Source organism: Azolla caroliniana, unplaced genomic scaffold, assembly GCF_043228905.1.
Source record: "Azolla caroliniana isolate FFs.n. ecotype wild unplaced genomic scaffold, voAzoCaro1.0.p SCAF_7, whole genome shotgun sequence".
Classification (NCBI taxonomy): domain Eukaryota; kingdom Viridiplantae; phylum Streptophyta; class Polypodiopsida; order Salviniales; family Salviniaceae; genus Azolla; species Azolla caroliniana.
In genome coordinates this window covers 6,852,986-6,871,833 of record NW_028230442.1, presented here as the reverse complement: position 1 = coordinate 6,871,833, position 18,848 = coordinate 6,852,986, and the positions used below count along the sequence as shown (strand labels likewise).

Genomic DNA, 18,848 nt, shown 5'->3' with positions numbered 1-18,848 from the left:
AATTTGTAACGTAGACAACAACCTATACACACATTGGTATTGAAGTAAAATCTACAACGAAAGAACATGGACATATTTTTTCTTCATTGGCATTTATTTTAACATCTTTGCAAGAGTGAGTGTAATAACATGTGAGAAAGGGAGGGGGGGCGATGTGATTCATGTGAGTGGGAGCCAAATGGGGAATCCCCACTTGATGTTGAGTGGGGTCCATATGGGCAAATCTCTTCCTCTTGATGGTCAGTGGGATCTGAATCACAACGCGCCAATCGTGCGTGCAAACTCCCTTAAAAAAAGTTCTTTTTGTGTGAGTTGTGGCAATGTTGGTCACACGAGGAGCCAAACATTCTTAATCTCTCTCCGGTCCCTTTTTGGCCATATGTTTGCACCTACTAGTGTGCCGTGGGACAGGGTCCAACCTTTCTTGTGGAAAAGAGACATTATATGTGTTTTGAATTGTGTTGTGCTTGCTTGTTTTCAAGTAAAAGAAAGAAGCTAAATTAGAGATGGTGGGCGAGATTCCGCGGTTTCCTTATTGTGGGGGGGGGGGGGGGGCAAGAGAGACGGGACAACTTTTCGGGTCGAAATGAAGCATTAAAAACGTATGATTGTCTTTACTGGCCACCACCAGGGATCAAAGCACTAACAAGTTGATGGGTTTTAAAAATAAATAAAACTTTACATCCCCCCAAAAAGAGAAGCATAGAAAACCACGGATTTTGTTCTATTTTCCTAGGGAAAGCGTAAAAAAGAGCGATTTTGGATCAAATCTCCGAGAGGCCAAACCTTGAGAAGTAATTTGTATTGGTTGTTCTTTCTTCTTATTCTTCTTCTAATTCGAACTTTACATTAACGTTAACGTTAAAGCCCTAGAAGTGTCAATTTTGTGGTTTAGTTGGCCAGAAAAGCTTTGGACACAAAGCAGAAAAAGCTTGCTGCTTTTTCTTTTGCTTTTGCTTTGCAAGAGAAAAGAAAATCTACAAAAAATGGAGGGAAATGAGAAAATGGAGCTTTTCCATCACATTTTATTTTTGATTTAAACGCGACATAAAAAAATAATTCAAGGCCGAACAAAATAGAATATTTCGAGACACAGGCTGTGGATGACGGGACGTGGCGTTCTCCCATTGGGCCAAAAATAAATAATAAATAATAAAAATAATAAAGCAGGCTTCAATCAAAAGCCGGATAAATACATAAATGACGTGGCCGGACGGAAAAATAATTGGAATAATATGATTTAAAGGGGAAAAAATAAATTTATTTTAAAAATTCGAGGTATGTAAACAAGTAACTTGCTTTTCGAGTGAAAGGAAGGCAAAAAGAAAAGCAAAACGCAAAACGAAAAGCAAAAACGCAAATCCTACGAAAAGCAAGAAATGCAAATCCTCTTTCGCAAAAAAAAACAAAAACAAAAACAAAAACTTCTTCCGCAAGAGAAATATAAACATGGGAGAGGGGGTGAATTCGCACGTGCCAAAAAGAAGAAGAAGAAGCGAAGAACAGAGGCGATGCATGATGATGGGCGATGGGGTCTTTTGCTTTTTGCGTTTTGCGTTTTGCTTTTTGCTTTTTGCGTTTTGCGTTCTTTGTCTCTCCCCCCCCCCCTTCACATTGCGGAAAATCAATCGATAAATAGAACAAACAAATTATGGAAAATAAAAGAAAATTGAAGCAATGAAACAGAGCATGACGAGGCGGGAGAGAGAGACAGGGAGAACAGAGAGAACAGAGACAGAACAGAGAGATACAGAGATACAGAGAAAGGGACCATATACATACATTCAGATTACAGATATATGGTGGTGTTACTAGTACTGGCCCTCCATCTCTCTGTATCTCTCTGTATCTCTCTGTATCCTCTACATTCTAATGCCTCTTCCCCTCATCTCCTTCCTCAAGCGCCATGGCTACTTTGGCAAAGCTCAGGTAATTTGCTTCCCCAGGCCTCTATGTCTCTCTCTCTCTCTCTCTCTCTCTCTCTCTCTCTCTCTCTCTCTCTCCGTTGATTCTCTCTTAACCCCATGTTCCTTCCCCTCCTTGCAGATTGCCGAGGCCCACCTCCACAATGCCACCAAGCTCCTCTCCTCTGGTCTCTGTGAAGAAGCAGAGGATGCCATCTCCTCCCTCAACTCTGCCCTTCAGATTCTCCCCGATTGGGAGAAGCCATTAGAGCTCAAAGCCAGAGCTTTGCTACACTTCAATCGCTTCAAAGAGGTTGTGGATTTGCTGCACCCATTCCTTCCTAGTCTGAACAACAATACCAATCTCAACCACAATGGCAATGAGAATAACCCCGTTGAATGCCTCGACAAACTCAATGCAAAAGCAAAAACCTCGACGAAGTGCTTTTGCATCCATTCATCACTCCTCAGGAGAAAATCCTCTTCCGGTAAGAAAACTAATAGTGAAAGAGATGCTTATAGTCGGTTGGAATGGAGGTATTTGATCTTGGGCCAAGCTTGTTATCACTTGGGAATGATGGAAGATGCCACGATTCTTCTTCGGAAGGGTAAGAAAGTTGCATTAGAGGCCTCTCGAAGGCGTAGCAATGATATCAGGGACGATGATTTCTGTTGCCATCGGAATGCTGTAATTATAGAGTGCAACCATAACAGCATCAAAATGAGAGATCACACCCGGAATGGTGTCATAAAAAGAGATCATAATCGGAATAGTATCACAAGAAGAGATCACAATTGTAATGGTAAAAGATGCAACATTCAGAGTTGTGTTATCAGACGTTCCAACAGTCGGGAAGGTATCAGAGGTGATGATTTCTGCTCCAATAGGAATGATATGAGTGATGATGAATTGGGCACCCGCCGACGGAATGGTAACACAAAGGATGTGAGATCCCATTCTCGTCACGAAAAGAATCACAAGCTCCATGTCTCTGCTTGTACCACACTGTCAACAGATTTCAATGTCATCAACAGCATGATTGCAAACATAAAGCTGCTTCTTCGGCGAAGGGCCGCCGCATCCGTTGCTCTTGAATCTGGCCTTTATTCTGAATCTGTGAGACATTTAACTAAGCTTATCGAAGGTCATAAAGGAGCTGCCCCTCCTTGGTTCATCACTGATTGTTATTTGCATAGAGCTATAGCTTACCAGGCTATGGGGAGAGTGGTCGATGCCATCGCTGATTGCAACCGAACCCTCACCCTAAACCCTAAATGTACCAAGGCTCTTAGTGTTAGAGCCTCTTTACATGAATTGGTGAGAAGCTTCACTGAATGCCTCCTTGACTTACAACAACTCAAGATGGTGTTCGAAGCAAATCTTCGGTATCGATCTGCAAGGTTGGGTGGTGCTCCAAGCCCATCCACACAATGGACCGTCGAGATTCAACTGAACGGTTCAGATTCTGACATGTTATCTGGGTTAGAATACATCAACAATAAGATTATAGCTATTAGAAGGAGGCTTTCTCCTGGCGTGTGTATGCTTGATGCTCGAACCATACTCGGCATGCCTGAGCATTGTACTATGGAAGATGTTGAGAAAGCCTATCTTTTGATCTCTCTAAAGCATAGTCCGGATAAGGCTTCCTTGTTCTTAGATGCTTGTCTGCAAGATGGGTATTGTGGAGATCTGGAGATTGCAAGAGAAGAAGCCAAAGCTTCGGCAGTTAGGCTTTCAAAACTTATTCATAAAGCTTATACTAAGCTCTTATCAACCATCTCTGAAGAGATTATAGAGGAGCAAAATGAGCTCCACAAAATGAGGAAGGCTAGAAGTTGGCATAGCCATTATGATGAAAAGCGTCATTGGCAGGCAAAAAATATGGAAGAGACAACAACCAATGCGAGTAAGGATAGGATCAGTTCTACGAGCATAGAGATGGGTGATGCTAAGTGTGATAATGTGGTGGAAGGATTGATTGCTAGTAAAAATGAAAAGGAGATTATAAGTGAAAGTAATGAAAGGAAGACTGTGGATAATGAACAAGAAAATGATAAGGTTAGAGAGGAAGATATTGACTTGAGTTTAGTATTAGAGGCATTCAAGGGGTTTAAGCTATTTGGAGGCCTTTCCGAGGACCAGTATTGGTCGAATAGTTCTTATACAGGCCCTTGGGGGTTTCCCCATCCTCAACCCCTCTCTGTTACATGAATTTGTTTCCTCTTACGCTTTTATTTTCTTAGGAGTTTCTGATAATCATTGCTTGTAATCTTACTTACTAATTTGCCGTCTAACATGGTTTCCTGTTTCAAATTGCTGTTTTATCACCTGGTATCGAGTGACCAAGCTGTTTAGGGGATCACGTAAAATACTAGAGGTTTAATACACTTTCCAGAATGCAATTAACGCCTAAAACACATGTGAAACCAAATTGAGACAAATCCCAGTCTATGGAAATTGTGGATGCTGCTCATGTGCATGACCTATAATATGTCAGCAACATGAAAACACTCAATGACAGCAAGTCATGCCTACACTACTGCAATGGTTTAACATATACTAAGACTGAAAAATATGCCTTGAGTGAGTGGGTTTAAGCACATACTAGAAAATTATAAATTAAACATATACTAAGTTTAACAATAACAATGAACACTAGCAAGCCACTTAAGGATTACACTATCATTTATTTTTGGAATCATATTAGACATGGTCTTGGCAAACCATTAACCTAATGCAAAGAATTTGAGTCTGTAAGTAAAGAACATAGCACTCCTTTTTAGAGAACCAATAAGCAACTGGCATCCCCTAAAAGAATACAACATTGAAGTACACTGAATAACCATCTCTTTGACAATGATTGTCTATAGGCATGTTTTGTGGAAGCATCTTCATTTTGCTACATTATGAAGAAATTTTCTTCTCCCAGGCATTTGCTTAAAGCTCCATGTAAAAACGCTTGGGCTGGCTGTATTTTATATCTGTAGTTTAGCAATTCTGAAGGAATAGACGTTTCAATGACAAAGATATATAAAGAACGGGTTATGGCACATACAAAATGACTATACATCATATGCTTCTTTCAATGCCAAAGATGGACAATGCCACTTTTATCAGCACTGGCCAAAGGTTTCCCCATGTCACTCCAAGCACAAGCTAATACCGAGGTTGAATGACCCAAAAGTGTACTCTCTACTTCATTTTTCTTTATATTCCAAACTGACACTGACCCACTATCTGAACCAGCAGCAATGTAGTTCTCATCAGCACTAATGCATGATCTACTCCAATTGCTCGATACACGATGATTCTGGGCTTTAAAAGAGGCCACTATTTCCATTGTTCGTACATCAAATAGATTATGCTGATTATCTCTTCCACTTGTAAGAACCATCCGACCACTCCTCGATATCGAAACCGAGGTTATAATCTGTCCATGTGCTGCAATCTCATTGGCCGGTTTCCCTGTTCTCACATCCCAAAAACGTAGAGTACCATCCATGTGTCCAGAACAAAATAAAGATCCATCTGAGCACAAGCGTAAGGCGTTACAATTACTATGGCATATCACGGTGTTCACTGCATAGCCTCTCTGTAGGTCCCAAATCTTCATGGTTCTATCATGAGCCCCACTAACAGATGTTCTATTAGAGACTTTGCTGATGTCCACAGCACAGACTTTCTCAGCATGACCCGTTAAGAGATGGCGAATTCGTCCGGAAAGAATCTCCCAAAAGTAGAGTTTGTGATCTCCACCAGCTCCAAGAACAAACTTGTTATCAGCTGGTAGAGCCAAGTCCAACACAGAGCTCAAGCATCCTGAAAGTGAGCTTAGTATTGCACCCGACTTTGTATTCCAAATTTTGACAAACTTATCATTTCCTCCGCTCACTAAAACATCGCTATTATGTTGAAAAATAGCCGTGGTGCATCCTTTTTCATGGGCTTGAAGTGTCCGAATCAAATGCGTTGGATTTCTCAATTCGACATACTCTTCTGCCCCTGATTCACTGTGCCTTACAATACCATCTGCCTGTTGTTTTGCGAGCTCTTCCAACCTACCCGCCTTAAATCTTGCAAGAAGGTCTTCATACATAGCGTTTGCCTGCATTATGCAAAACAAGCACAAGTCAACAATCAATGTGAAGCATCATTTGCGTATAAGACATGTGAATCTATGTGGTTTTGGCCCTAGCTAAGTTAAAAAACAGTGGATGACAGGCCATATCTATGGAATAAAATGAATAGTCAGAGTTTTGTTTTGTTTCAGGGATCAATCTCTTTTACTGGAATAAAAACAGTAGTAACTGATGTCACATGTACATGATCATGATTCCAGATTAAACACTAGAACTTCATGGTTTCTATGTAGGTATGAAAAAACTATGCAACATATTTACCACTTTCTATAGAAGACGGGATGTCAAATGGGGACAGAAATTTTATCATCCCAAAAGTTTCTCATCATAATGGACATGAACAAATTTACCAACTCTCCAATATGATGATGATTGATACTATTTCATTCTTTGGACTTCCTCTATATGAGAAAATAAAGTATTTTGACGACATACCAGACAAGAGGTTATCCAAACACATTAAGCAGCAAAGATGGGATTTTTTTGTGTGTAACATACTAAAGAGGACTTGATCAGGAACTCTACCCATCAAGAAGGATGTGAAATTACAAAGATGGCTTTTGTGTTATCTATGTGCATTAGTTTTGACACAATTGTATTTGATATTTTTGACATGAACCATGTGGACAATAGTTTATATACAATATGCTGTGAACAATGTGAGTACTGCTTCATGCACAAACTTTTTCGATTTCTAAAGTATCCTCTTACATTGTTTTTATGTGAACAATATGGATATCATAAATATGATAATATTTTTTTATATCTTGATGTGCATGGTGGGTACTGGTTTACACGCGGACTTCTTTAATATTTTGATCCGACCAACATAGGTACTAGTTTGTACATATTTGTATTAGATATTTTTAATCACAACATAGGATAGTTTGAATATTTTCGCAAGGACCTGAGTATTCTTCCAACACCTGGATAGTGACAACATTTAAGTTCACACCTTTCACTTCAGGGGGATCTGTTACACTTAATGTGTATACTATGAAAGCTTTGCTGTGAACATAGTTAGAATAGTGTGAACCTAGTTAAGTGACTGTTGGGTTTCCAGTTACCTGTACATATTGGTTATATAAATCAGTCTACATCTTTGTAATCACAAGCCCATTTTTCCTAATCTACTGATTTTCCCTTAAGTCCTCTAAGTGATCTTGCTGCGTGAGAGTTAGTCTAAGATCCCTGCATTTTCTATAATTTTGATGGAATCAATGTGAATACTGATTTTTACATGACTCTGATATTTGTGAGATCCATATGATAGCTATATGTATAAGCGAACTCCAAATACCTCCCTGATCTCTCTGAAAATTTGTGCAAGTGATTAATTGATACCTCATTGAGCCTCTCAGCATCTAACATTTTCTGTGACATCCACCGATCTATCAATGTCTTGCTATCATATTCGACAGCCTTCAGCCTTTCTTCGAGTGATTGCATCTCCCTCCGAAGCTCTTCATTCTCAGGAATGATAAGATCAAGAGCACGTGATTTCTCCTCTAGCTCTCCTCTCAGCCTTGCAACTTCTTCCCTGTCAAAACCTGTTTAGACTATTGGAACCACCTTGAAAGATAATGTTAGCATAAACATAAGATAATGACAAAAAATCACCTTTACAATTACACTCTGAGCTTATACACACACACATACATGCATATATACATATATATACTATCTACAGTCTGAACTAATACACAAACTCATACATACACACATAGGACAGTTTTTTACTGTATTCTCACTTTCAAAAAATCACAACAAAATCGGTTAATTTGTTATATAGAATTTAGCTACATGAGGTTTGAAATGTAAATTCCATTGTTTGGGCTAATTCTTGCATTATAGGATGCTTGAGGTGTTTCATGGTCAGCTTCACACTCACAACCAGTCAAGTTTCCACTTGCTTCTTTCCTTCCCTGATGAACCTTTCAACCACACACTAATCCCTTTGTGTAACCTAGCACCTTGTGGACTCAACAAAAATTATCTTTCTTTTAGTCCCACAGGAGGTTGGGTTACACACCCAAAGAGGTTTACAGAAGGTGCCGGGCAAGATGAAAGGCTTTCTTATCCATCTATTGAATCAAGATCCTGTTCACCATCCAATTGTTGTCTAGTTCATTTGTTGGCATATTCAAAGAAGCAGAGAATCCAATTGTATTAAAATTATTCATAACCATGCGTGCGTGCAAGAATGAAATCACTCAAACTTTCAACCCCGCCCTAACGAATATTTCTCTGAGAACCGACAAGAAGTTCCTTTAATAACTGGCCGTTTCAACTCGTTGGAACAGGATGTTTGGGATCATTTCAGAACCCTGCATGCTAATAAATGTACTTCCGTTATTTCAAATCTATTTTTTCCTAATTTTCACAACCAGAACATAGATATTATGTTACTGGCGCCATTACACTGACATTTCACAAAATTTATAATACTTTATTAGACCTATCACTGAAAAGGGAAACGTTTTAAGTGAAAAGGCTTTCATCGATTTGAAAAGAACAGATTATTGCGAGTAAACAAAAATCCAATATGTTTTCAAATATGAAAGCATTAATTGAATCCCGGAACAAGCTGATTGGTCAATGAAAGATGAAAGGTTGGTTACTCCTGTATGGAAGATAGGAGGAATGATGAAGAACATAAATCCAGTAGCCCACATAGGCACTACATACTGGTCATGCTACAGGAGAGTCTAGTTTCTGTTGCTGTATACCCTAAGAAATATTAATTCCCATGAGGTATAATAGTATATGAAGTTAGTAAAGTTCAATCAATTCAATAAGCTGTTCCAGATGATAACAGCCATTTATTCTGCCTTTTTGTCCGGCAGCACATGGCATTTCTCCTCCAGCTGTTATGCTCTCAATTTGATCTCCTCTTTCTTCCTCTGCCTTTAATCTCCTTGGCTTTTGAATCTGATAATGTGTTTTTCTATCACATCAATCTTTGGATCTACAAATCACCTAATTTTCATCATTCATCTGCATTTTCTTCCTGTAACTTGCAGACTCCGTCAACTTGTACATACTTGGTTCAATCGAAACTGTTCTCATCGATCCAATATATATTTTCAAAGCTTTCCTTTAACCAAAATGTCTTCACTGACCGAGTTATAAAAAACAGCAGTTTTATCAAATCTATGGATCTGCATTCTGTTTAGCTCAAATTATGTTCATTAATTTAAATCCGAGCCATTATTATTTATTTGATGCTATGTAGATCGGCAACTCATGGTCCAACAAGAAAAGACAAAAATTGGATTGATGTGCCTGCAGCCATTTGACCTCCTCATGCTATCTGACTGGATGCACCTCACCCCACTGGCTAACAGCACCCCATTAATATGACATTCAACATCACAGTATCCTCAATTCATTGAGGCAGACAGTCAAAGGCTACTGGAACACCAAATACAGAAACTACCCAAGTGAATGATAACAGCAGAAAGACCTTCCGTACAAATCCCATCATTTAATCACTGGTGCTTTCTTGTCTTTCAGTGGTGTGTTCCCCATTTCTGTTAGCGGTGTGACAACTATTACTAGAGTGTTCAGAAGGCTGCTTTTACATAATTGTCCTTCGTTTCTAATATCTATTCCTTTGGTTTTGTTTTCTTCCTCGCACATTGCCTTCTATCGTTTTTTGTGAATGAAAAACGAATTATTTTCTTAGGATATGAAGACACAGGTAACAGATTTTACCAACAGAATAAATCACTCAATGGTCTAGAATCATAGCATCATCTGTTGTTCAAAATAACGGTATTATGTTAAAGTGTTAAATCATGAGGTTTATAGCCTTAATGTCCAGCGTTGAAAGAATAGCACTGTCTTCTTTAATAAATGCCCAAATGCATAGTTTATCTTCCAAAGATGGCTTTACGAATCTACATTTCACAATACAAGGTTTGAAAACAATGGCATTGGCTTACATACAAAACAAAGCTAATAAAAAACAAAGAATAGAGAGATAGATTTAGGGTTCGATAAAAACCTATTGGAAAGAAGCTCTTTCTGACAATGCACCAAAGTCTCAACCTTCTGTGAAAGCTCCAATTTCAAAATCTTTGATGATGCAATCTCTTCAAGGAGCTGGTCTGATACTTGAGTTTGAGCCCGATAACACTGTACTAGCTCGTCCTGAAGCTCCTGAAACTTCTCTTGCAATCCAGTAGCCTGAAAAAATTTGAATTTTTCTTCTTAGATTTAAGATTAGAGTTAAATTTTGAGGGTGTTTCTGTTGGTTTAGTGTTAGTGTTAGTAAAATTAGTGTTCGAGTTAGCATTGGCATTGGTGTCAGAGACTGTAGAAGTGTCAATGCCAGGACTATGCTAAAACTTGTTAGGGAAATTTCTAGTTGCGGTTAGCATTAGTGCTCTTGGTAGTTTTTACATTGTTATTATTTGTATTTATGTTTATTTTCATGAGTTAAAACTAGATTTAGGATTAGTGTTTGTGCCATTTTTCAATGTTAGATTCGGGCTTCGGAAAAATTTGTCAGAATTTGCCTTTCTATTAGTGTATGTGATTGTGTTCGGTAAGGGTTCGGGTTTTTACCTGTGATTTAAGAGCGATAGACAGAGCATTCAAGGCGGGGGAATGGGCGGCTTCTTCGACCTGATGCCGTTGCCGGAGCGCCCAACGAGCTTCCTCGATCGCCATAGCCATCGCCTCTGCTCTGGACGCCATAGCTATGAGCAGAAGGAAGAAAGCCACAGACAGACAGACACACACGGGAAAAAAATTTAGAACAAACGGAGAAGCAGAAGAATATGGAAGAGGAGGCCTTCACTAATATTAGCAGAATTTACAGAATTAGGCTTCTCTTCTTCTCTTCCCTTTTGGTGAAAGAAAGACTACATAGTTTTTTTTACATTGATTTTTTTAGTTAAGGCTACTTGTATAGGTTTTTTTACATTGGTTTTTAGTTAAGGCTGTGCTAAACAAGTGTTTGTTCTATGTATGGATATATACACACAGATTCTAGTTGTTATCCACTCGTTTTTTGAGTTATTGGCGTACAAGATTCGGTGACAACACAACCCATATAACTTGGATCTTGCACCAGTTCATAATAGATATCCACATTCTCCATGCATGTTGGCAATCAGAAGAATATGTGTACATGAATGGAACTATTGTGTTGCATGCATTTGATTCTATGGCAAAATAGATTTAAAATGGGCCTTAATAACCCCATCCATCACTTGACACCTCCTTGATATTATGGATTGAACGAATGTTGAGTAATATAACAAGAGATTGAGGTAAGAATTTGATCGAGGGTGCTTGACCACCCCAAATGCCGAAGGATATGAGAGGAGCATAAAATATAATAAGTGTCCCATACACCAAATACTACCTTATGTTATATATTGGTGAGTAATGGATTGAAAGAAGATAGCATTGCCTCACCAATAGAGTCTCGACAACATCTGAAGATGTCATTATGAAGGGCTTAAGGTTATGCCTATAACGTACTCCCCATCTCCAAAACATTGCATTCTCGCAATTATGAATTGAAATGAAGGAAGTTAGATTTAAGAACGCGTTCTATCTCCTAGTGGCATGGCGCATGAATGTTTAAGGGGTTCAAGCTATGTTATACTCTATTAGAGTAGTTTTCAATCGCTCTCATGTTCTTTGCCCTGCAAACTATGACCTCGTGAACTATCGTTCTCATCTCACTAATACAACCTTGATCAATAAGTTAACCTAAGCCTTCACGAATGCCTATATGTTAAGTACATACACACATGAAAGTAAACCATTCATACTAACACTAACCACAACTTGATTATTTATGAAAATCACTTGACACGTACAAAAAGAGTAGCGATTAGGTTTGGCTAATTAGCATTTAACCCTGATTTCCTTGATATTCAATGAATTATAGGTGTAAAGGTCTAGAGAAAGCTATAACTTAGATTAAAGAGGAGAACAAGATATAAGAATCAAGAAAAAGATAAAGAGTTGCAACTTTTATAGTTCTTTTACTAAAGGTTTGTCCCTTTTCACATGGGGGTGTTTGGCAAAACTCTAGAACAAGGTTTATGTTATTCCACCTTTTTCATAGTCTCATGTTTATTCTTCAATATCATTGGAAATGTCAGTGTCTTTGTGAGTCATGTTACGTACAACATGGGCTTAATAGTTTAGGTCTCAAATGTTTAGTTCAAGCGTAAATAAACTTCTCTAGCAAATGAGGTTCACTACATAAATCCTCATAAATTACTAAATATTGTATGGTTATTATACTTTTTTTAGAACTAATGCAAGATATAAAAAAATGGTTTTGAAGATTACATGCAACCCATTTGTTTCATTATGGATTAATAGATTCCGTTGTGCTTGCAATGCCAATGATGGGAAAAACGTGGAGGCTTATGCTTCTTCATACATTATTTCAGAAATGTTGTAGCGTAACTACAAAAATCATATTCTTCGCTGGGGGAGCCCACATATATTGCTACACATTCGAGTCCATTGCATTGTCCTCAATGTGAGCCATTGCTTCCATTACGATTTACTTCATATTCGAGCATCGCACTTTGATAACAATGCTCTGCACATTTTGATCACAATTTCAACAATGCTTTCTTTCCATACAAAAATTTTCTATTGCAATCATAGCATGAACTCTCTCTCTCTGGTTGGTTCATTAATGGCAAAACTATTTGGATGTATAATGGAATCAAAGATAAGTGCATGGTCTGAAAAAAATGACAAGAAAGCTCATGGATAATTTGGCTTTCGAAAACACCATAGCATCACCAATCCCCAATACCTCAAACATAGGAAAACGATCTCCATCTCTGATTTTAGGTCAACCGGTGTAAATTGTGCAAACACCCACTGTCTAGGCGTCAAGTAACACTGTGATAAAACTTGCCAAATTTAAGAAAAGTAACTCCAAATTTGATAAGCAATCGGACATTGTATAAAACGATGAGCACTATCTTCCATTTGAAGAATGCAAAAGAAGCAAGTACCCGTTACTAGTCCACGACGTTTTAGAGCTAATGCCAAAGGCAATCCCCCAATCAAACCTCTCCAAATGAAGACATTTGTGACAAGTACCAATTTAGAATGCTGAACTGCGTTTTAAGATCTGCGACTTCCATTCTTCTTCAACCTTGGATAATGGGCATCCAAGAGACTCAACGGAGCAATGATATAAAAGACTTTTTGTAAAAAACACCATGTAGCCCTGTAAGCACTAATCAATCCATGGTTGTTCTCTTGTTTGTAAAGGCTCTCTCTCTCTCTCTCTTGGGCTCTTTGGGAGGTCGTAGGTTCAAATCCTCTTTTCCCTCTTTTGCCCATGTGATGTATATTTCTGCTTCATTCGTCTGTCTGTCTGTCTGTCTCTCTCCACATTTCTATATATATAACATATAGTTTTCCAGAATCAGGGGTTCCAGAAAAATTAGGGTTTCTGAAGGATGCAGGGCAAGCGGAAAGCAGAAGGTATTGCCCTGCTTTCCTTCTACAACGACGATGATGAAGAAGACGACGGCGACACAGAAGACGACGAGGACGCCCCAGATGAAGTGAGATCAGAAGAGATTGTAGCAGACAAAGAACAGGGCAAAGGAAAAATCCGCACAGAAGGCGGACCTTCTCAGATGCTATCACTCTCAGAGATTCCTGAATTGTGGGCTCAATCGGAATCTTTTATCAGATCAGAATCGTATGTCAAATCAGAATCGCACATAGATTCAGAAGAATTTATTGATAGGTTTGGAAATGGTGCTCATGGAATCATCGTGGATTATGCACATGAAGATCTTGCTGTCTCTCCCCATTCCGAGGTAATGGACTATATTTTTCCGTGTTTTTTTTGTTAGAAATGGAAAATGCTGATTTTTAGAGCTAATAGTAGACATGCGTTTATCTTGCATTTGATGATAATACCATGCATTTATTTGTTTCTCCATCAGCATGTCTAATTTCAATTTTAATTTTACTGGTTAATGTTGCCTTTAGCATGTCTTTTGATGGTTTCATCCATGAGGAGGCTATTTGAAGGGATGCTTGATATAAATGTTGGACATTAAGTGGTACCATTATAATGACTTCTCCATCATGTCCCTATTTGGAGGGGTACTGTATGTAAAATATTTGAAGTTTAAGGGTAACCTTTTATCATGCATTCTAAAAGAATATTTGAAATTAAGCGCTTAAACCCAATATTTTATTATGATGCTTTCAGTGGGGACACGAAATGTAAAATTAGGTATAATAACCATGTGTTTTTTTTCATGAATTTGTGGATTAATTCTTCCATCATGATGTTACCAGGAGGTGGAGATCCTCAGCACAGGAAGAGCTGCAATTGACTTAGATCTTCAGACTAGTAATGGTGACTTTCTTGATGCATTTACCAATTTGCATTATACAATACTCTACTATAATGTTCTTACTCAAACTAACAAATGATATTATTAGGGTTTCTTGAGGAAATAACTTCACCTGGTGGACGAATCTTAACGCCCAAGAATGCTCTAACAGATGATAGGATTGAGGAATCGAAAGTGGTTATAAGTCAAGATCGCGCTATCATCACTAATTCGATGGTAGATATAGATATGGCTGACGTTGATGATGGGAATACAATTTCGTCTGAAATAGATCCTTTGGCCGATTTTCTTCCTCCTCATCCTACCGAAAGGTGTTCCGACGAATTGCAGGTAAATGGTTTAGCTTTTTATGAAGTTCGGTATAAGAAAAAATAAAACATGTTCTGTGTCATTGTAGTTGTAAAAAAAATGCAATTTGTCCATGCAGGGTACAATAGAAGAGGTCTTTCAGGTTTAAGAGATGTATATCCATCTTAATATCGGTAGTATTCTCAGCTAGCTTTATGAAGAATCAATGTGAACTAACCATGTTCTCTGAATTTTATTTACTCGAATAAAGTGTTAAAAAGCCAAAGCCATAGTTAAAAAGCCTTGCAAAAATCAAACATAGCTACTTGTGCGCATCTAGTGCCAGAGGTGTATATCATATCTGGTCCTTGACACTTGCTGATATGAGAACCTAATACCTTTGAGGTAACATTCTGAGGGAATTGTTTGCTAATGTCAACTGGAAATCATAGTTTGAAGTCCAGTTCCCTCCAAATTGCACTTCTGCCATTGTATTACAGCTTTATGTGTCTCCCTCCTGTCTTAATTTGCTGTGTCTAACCTGCATTTGTGTCTGAATCTATGATTCTATTTTTTTATCAAGGGAGTAAAAACCCAGATATGCATTATCTTATTGTTTTGAGCTAGTTTCTGAGAAATATAACCAATAAATGGTGTGTCTGATTCATATCGTAGGATTGTTGGTCTCACTTGGTTTATTCACAAGTGTTTGGACATGGTTAGCAATGACAGAAGCGCTTTGTTCCAATCCGCGCATTGTGCTAAATGAGCCAAAAACTATTTGCCAAGACACGTGAAGATTCTTCACATTTATATACAACTAGAATTGAGTCATATCAAAATATTACACTATAGTTGGTCAACAGATTATTTCCATTCAGAAATCTTTCTTTAACATAGTTCCTCAAAAGCTATTTTAGAGCCTCAGTGACATCATGCCTGTTCATAAATCTGAGGCTCTGTGGATCCATGGGAACTACAAGATCACCATGGCAGGTATCCATCATGATGATAATGGATTTCTGGTGACGAGATTAATTTGTGATTGGTTATCTTCAAATTAAGCTAAGTATTGAGCGAAGTATGTTTTGCGGAGATTTGTACAGATTCCACATGTGAAGGGGATTTAGTACATATTTGTAATCATGTCCTTTCAGCATGATATCAGACCTTAGATCATTCACGGTAGTGTCAGGAAGGTGACATGTGATTTCAAGTAAATTACAGGATCAATGTGTTTCTGTGTGAAGTATGTTTCTCAGATTTTTTTACAGATTCCACATGTGAAGGGGGTTTAGTGAATCTTTGCAGTCATGTGCCTTCAGCATGATATCCGACCTTGGATCATTCATGGGAGTGTCAAGAAGGCGACATGTGATTTCACAATAAATTACAGGATCAATGTGTTTGTGTGTGTATGTGGATAATGTAGATTGCGTCAAGTTTCTTAACTTGAGTGGGAACTCAGGGTGGCCAAACACTGGAAGCTGTTGACAGAAATAATAATAATAGAAAATGACTTTCTTTATTTTTGTTGAGTCTCCAAATGCCCTAAGTTCATTATTTATAACTTCTCTCTCTGGAACCCGGACTGGTATCCATGCAAACATCAAGTCCTCATTTCCATTGGTTTGGCAGCGATTTGCACAAAATTCGTCTCGGAGATAATTTGTTCTAGTGTGTAGATTGAGTATGCAGAAATCGAAATATGCGTGTATCTGAATAAGTGCATGCATCTATATGTGAGAAGCATGTGCATATATTAATATAGGAGAAGCAGTTGATTATTTGTATCCTTCCCAAGAAGTATGACATAATGAATGTAGCTGATTAAGCACACGCATCTACATGTGAAAAATACACATACGTTTTATTATAGGAGATTAATTCATCGTTTGTATCCTCTCCTCTCTACGAATGATACAGAATTAAGTCTTCTGATTCACAAAACCCTAAGCAATTACTATGTATGAACAATTATTTTCACTCATGCTGTTTCTTAGAAGCAATTGTTCTTTGCATTTCTGTTGTTTGTGCTAATGCTGTAACAATATTGATTCTGATTTCATTCTTGACCTCAGCAAAAGTTTGCAAAATATCTAGCACTAAAGAATGCTGGGAGAAGTTTCAATGAAGTGTTACGCAAATCAAAGGGTTACCGGAATCCAGATTTCTTACAACGGGCTGTAAAATATCAGGAGATCGACCAAATAGGAAGTTGTTTCAAGAAGGAGATTTTTGATCCACATGGATATAATCCAGCTGATTTCTACGACATACTAGGTCAGCTGCCTTAATATTAAGCCATATTCTACCATGTGTAAGTAGAGATGTTTTTCTCAGATATTTTAATGTGAACATTGTGGCATTTGAAATTGATTTGTACAGACCTTGGAAGAGAATGCAAATGAAACAAAAAAAATGCATGTTTTATTTTTTCCTCTTAAGAAGGCTTGATTAAAACATGCTACTTAATTTTTTCACAAGTTATGAGTGCATGAAAGCTATTATTCTGTTCACTGTCAGTGTTGGAATTCAGACGTGAGCAAGAAAGAAAAGAACAAGCCAAGAAACAGAGCCAGAGAGCTGATTTTATCCATGGAGGAGGACAAACTACATTACTGGAAAAAACAAAAAATACTATTTTACAAGTCCCTGCTTTACAAAATGGTGAGTTTCCATGTTTGTAAATAAATAGAATTTTCATTTCATTTCATGTCAAAGTTCTTATACAATCATGTTAAAATTATAGGGGGACCTGTTATAAACGCATCAGCCACTGCAAATCAAGTAATAGCTCCTGTATCTGATGCTCTCTCAAAATCCAACGTGGGCCGGTCAAGCAAGAGCAAATGGGACAAGGTTTGCTAATCATTAGTAGATGTACATGTACATGTACATGTACATGATGTTCATGTACCTGTACACATGCCAGTTCATGTACATGTACACATACATCGACATGTATATATACATATAAATTCTAAGTTTGAAGCTCATTCAAGAATCACAATTTGTTAATTAATGTATGTATGTGCTTTTCAGCTTGAAACTGATTCAAGAACTCAAGCTCCGCTACCTCCTGTAGCCAAAACTGCAATGGCAGCAGCAAGTGCTCATGCGGCATTATTAACAGCCAATGCTGGAGGAGGTTATGCTTCATTTGCGTAAGTCTCTTTTGTAAGTCACTATTAGTCTTTGGTATTACTATGCAGAGGTAAGTTAAGCAAATTTATTTGCTTAGGTTTCCGTCACATTATTCTGTAGTTATTTTTATGTTTGGGTCCTCATCATATGGTGGGAAAAAAAGTGAGAAATTAATTTCCATTCCTATCATGTCATTTGTGGTTCCTTTATCATATTGTTGAAAGAAAGGAAACAGAGAGAACCTTAATTTCTGACCAAATACACTATCATGGGAGATTTGAAAGAGTTTCAAGTTTCAAGAAAATATGGGAACTTTTGAAACCTAGATTTTGACGGAAAAGGAAATGTTATTTACCACATTTGTTTATCTATTTCTGAATTTGCTTTCATTAAAGTTTTAAGGATATTAATGCATGTTATTATAATTTATTATGCAGACAACAAAAACGAAAAGAAGCAGAGGAAAGATCAAGAGGATTCGACAAAATATCAGATAGGAAATGAGTATTTTTTTAAGATCTAACAATCCAATGGAGAAGTGTAAATATATGTATTTCACATGTACTTGAGACTCCAAAACGTGGGATTTTTTAATCAAAAAACATTTATTGGTTAATCTAAATTTGTAATCTCACTACCCTAGTGTGTTCATTGGAATAGATTGTATTTCTACACGTGATCTTAAGAATGATATTCAAACTTTTGACATATATTATGTTTTTCATGTAAAGATTCACATTTATCGGTTAATCTAAATTTGTAATCTCACTACCCCTTGCGAGGGGAGGGGTTGGGGGGGGGGCCGAGAGGAGGAAGAGGGTGAAGATGAAGTTAAAGCTTCTTAAAATTACTATACACATCTACAATGCTAATCTTCACATGATGATGATGACGAGGATGAGGATGAGGACCATGATGACGATGACAAAGAGTAGCAATCATGAGGGGTATTGATGTGACCTCGACCTCGCTTTCGTTTGTGTTGAAT

General features: G+C 37.8%; 3 protein-coding genes across 3 annotated transcripts; 2 read left to right on the top strand and 1 right to left on the bottom strand.

Annotated features, from left to right (window-relative positions):
- The first annotated feature begins 1,796 nt into the window (after positions 1–1,796).
- LOC147861737 (uncharacterized) lies at positions 1,797–4,221 on the top strand. The gene is made up of 2 exons (XM_087323011.1): positions 1,797–1,929; positions 2,047–4,221. Exons 1-2 carry the CDS (start codon positions 1,873–1,875, stop codon positions 4,117–4,119), a joined length of 2,130 nt encoding a protein of 709 aa, XP_087179137.1. The 5' UTR covers positions 1,797–1,872; the 3' UTR covers positions 4,120–4,221.
- Positions 4,222–4,551: 330 nt separating this feature from the next.
- LOC147861736 (Transducin/WD40 repeat-like superfamily protein) lies at positions 4,552–10,785 on the bottom strand. Its single transcript, XM_087323012.1, has 4 exons — positions 10,620–10,785; positions 10,057–10,238; positions 7,392–7,587; positions 4,552–6,013 (listed from the first exon to the last, which is right to left on the bottom strand). Exons 1-4 carry the CDS (start codon positions 10,749–10,751, stop codon positions 4,991–4,993), a joined length of 1,533 nt encoding a protein of 510 aa, XP_087179138.1. The 5' UTR covers positions 10,752–10,785; the 3' UTR covers positions 4,552–4,990.
- Positions 10,786–13,427: 2,642 nt separating this feature from the next.
- LOC147861735 (uncharacterized) lies at positions 13,428–18,476 on the top strand. The gene is made up of 8 exons (XM_087322794.1): positions 13,428–13,876; positions 14,367–14,427; positions 14,514–14,755; positions 16,795–16,996; positions 17,240–17,383; positions 17,466–17,575; positions 17,759–17,880; positions 18,298–18,476. The coding sequence occupies exons 1-8, from the start codon at positions 13,508–13,510 to the stop codon at positions 18,362–18,364; spliced, it is 1,317 nt and encodes a 438-aa protein (XP_087178920.1). The 5' UTR covers positions 13,428–13,507; the 3' UTR covers positions 18,365–18,476.
- Positions 18,477–18,848: the final 372 nt, after the last annotated feature.

Bases quoted from the DNA above. Each gene is read 5' to 3' on its own strand.
- LOC147861737 (XM_087323011.1), top strand. From the start codon at position 1,873: ATGCCTCTTCCCCTCATCTCCTTCCTCAAGCGCCATGGCTACTTTGGC. The intron at 1,930-2,046 runs GTAATTTGCTTC...CCCTCCTTGCAG, and splicing joins GCTACTTTGGCAAAGCTCAG to ATTGCCGAGGCCCACCTCCA.
- LOC147861736 (XM_087323012.1), bottom strand. From the start codon at position 10,751: ATGGCGTCCAGAGCAGAGGCGATGGCTATGGCGATCGAGGAAGCTCGT. The intron at 10,239-10,619 runs GTAAAAACCCGA...AAATTTTTTCAG, and splicing joins CTATCGCTCTTAAATCACAG to GCTACTGGATTGCAAGAGAA. The intron at 7,588-10,056 runs GTTTTTATCGAA...AGGTTTTGACAG, and splicing joins AAAGAGCTTCTTTCCAATAG to GGAAGAAGTTGCAAGGCTGA.
- LOC147861735 (XM_087322794.1), top strand. From the start codon at position 13,508: ATGCAGGGCAAGCGGAAAGCAGAAGGTATTGCCCTGCTTTCCTTCTAC. The intron at 16,997-17,239 runs GTCAGCTGCCTT...GTTCACTGTCAG, and splicing joins TGATTTCTACGACATACTAG to TGTTGGAATTCAGACGTGAG. The intron at 17,384-17,465 runs GTGAGTTTCCAT...TTAAAATTATAG, and splicing joins AGTCCCTGCTTTACAAAATG to GGGGACCTGTTATAAACGCA.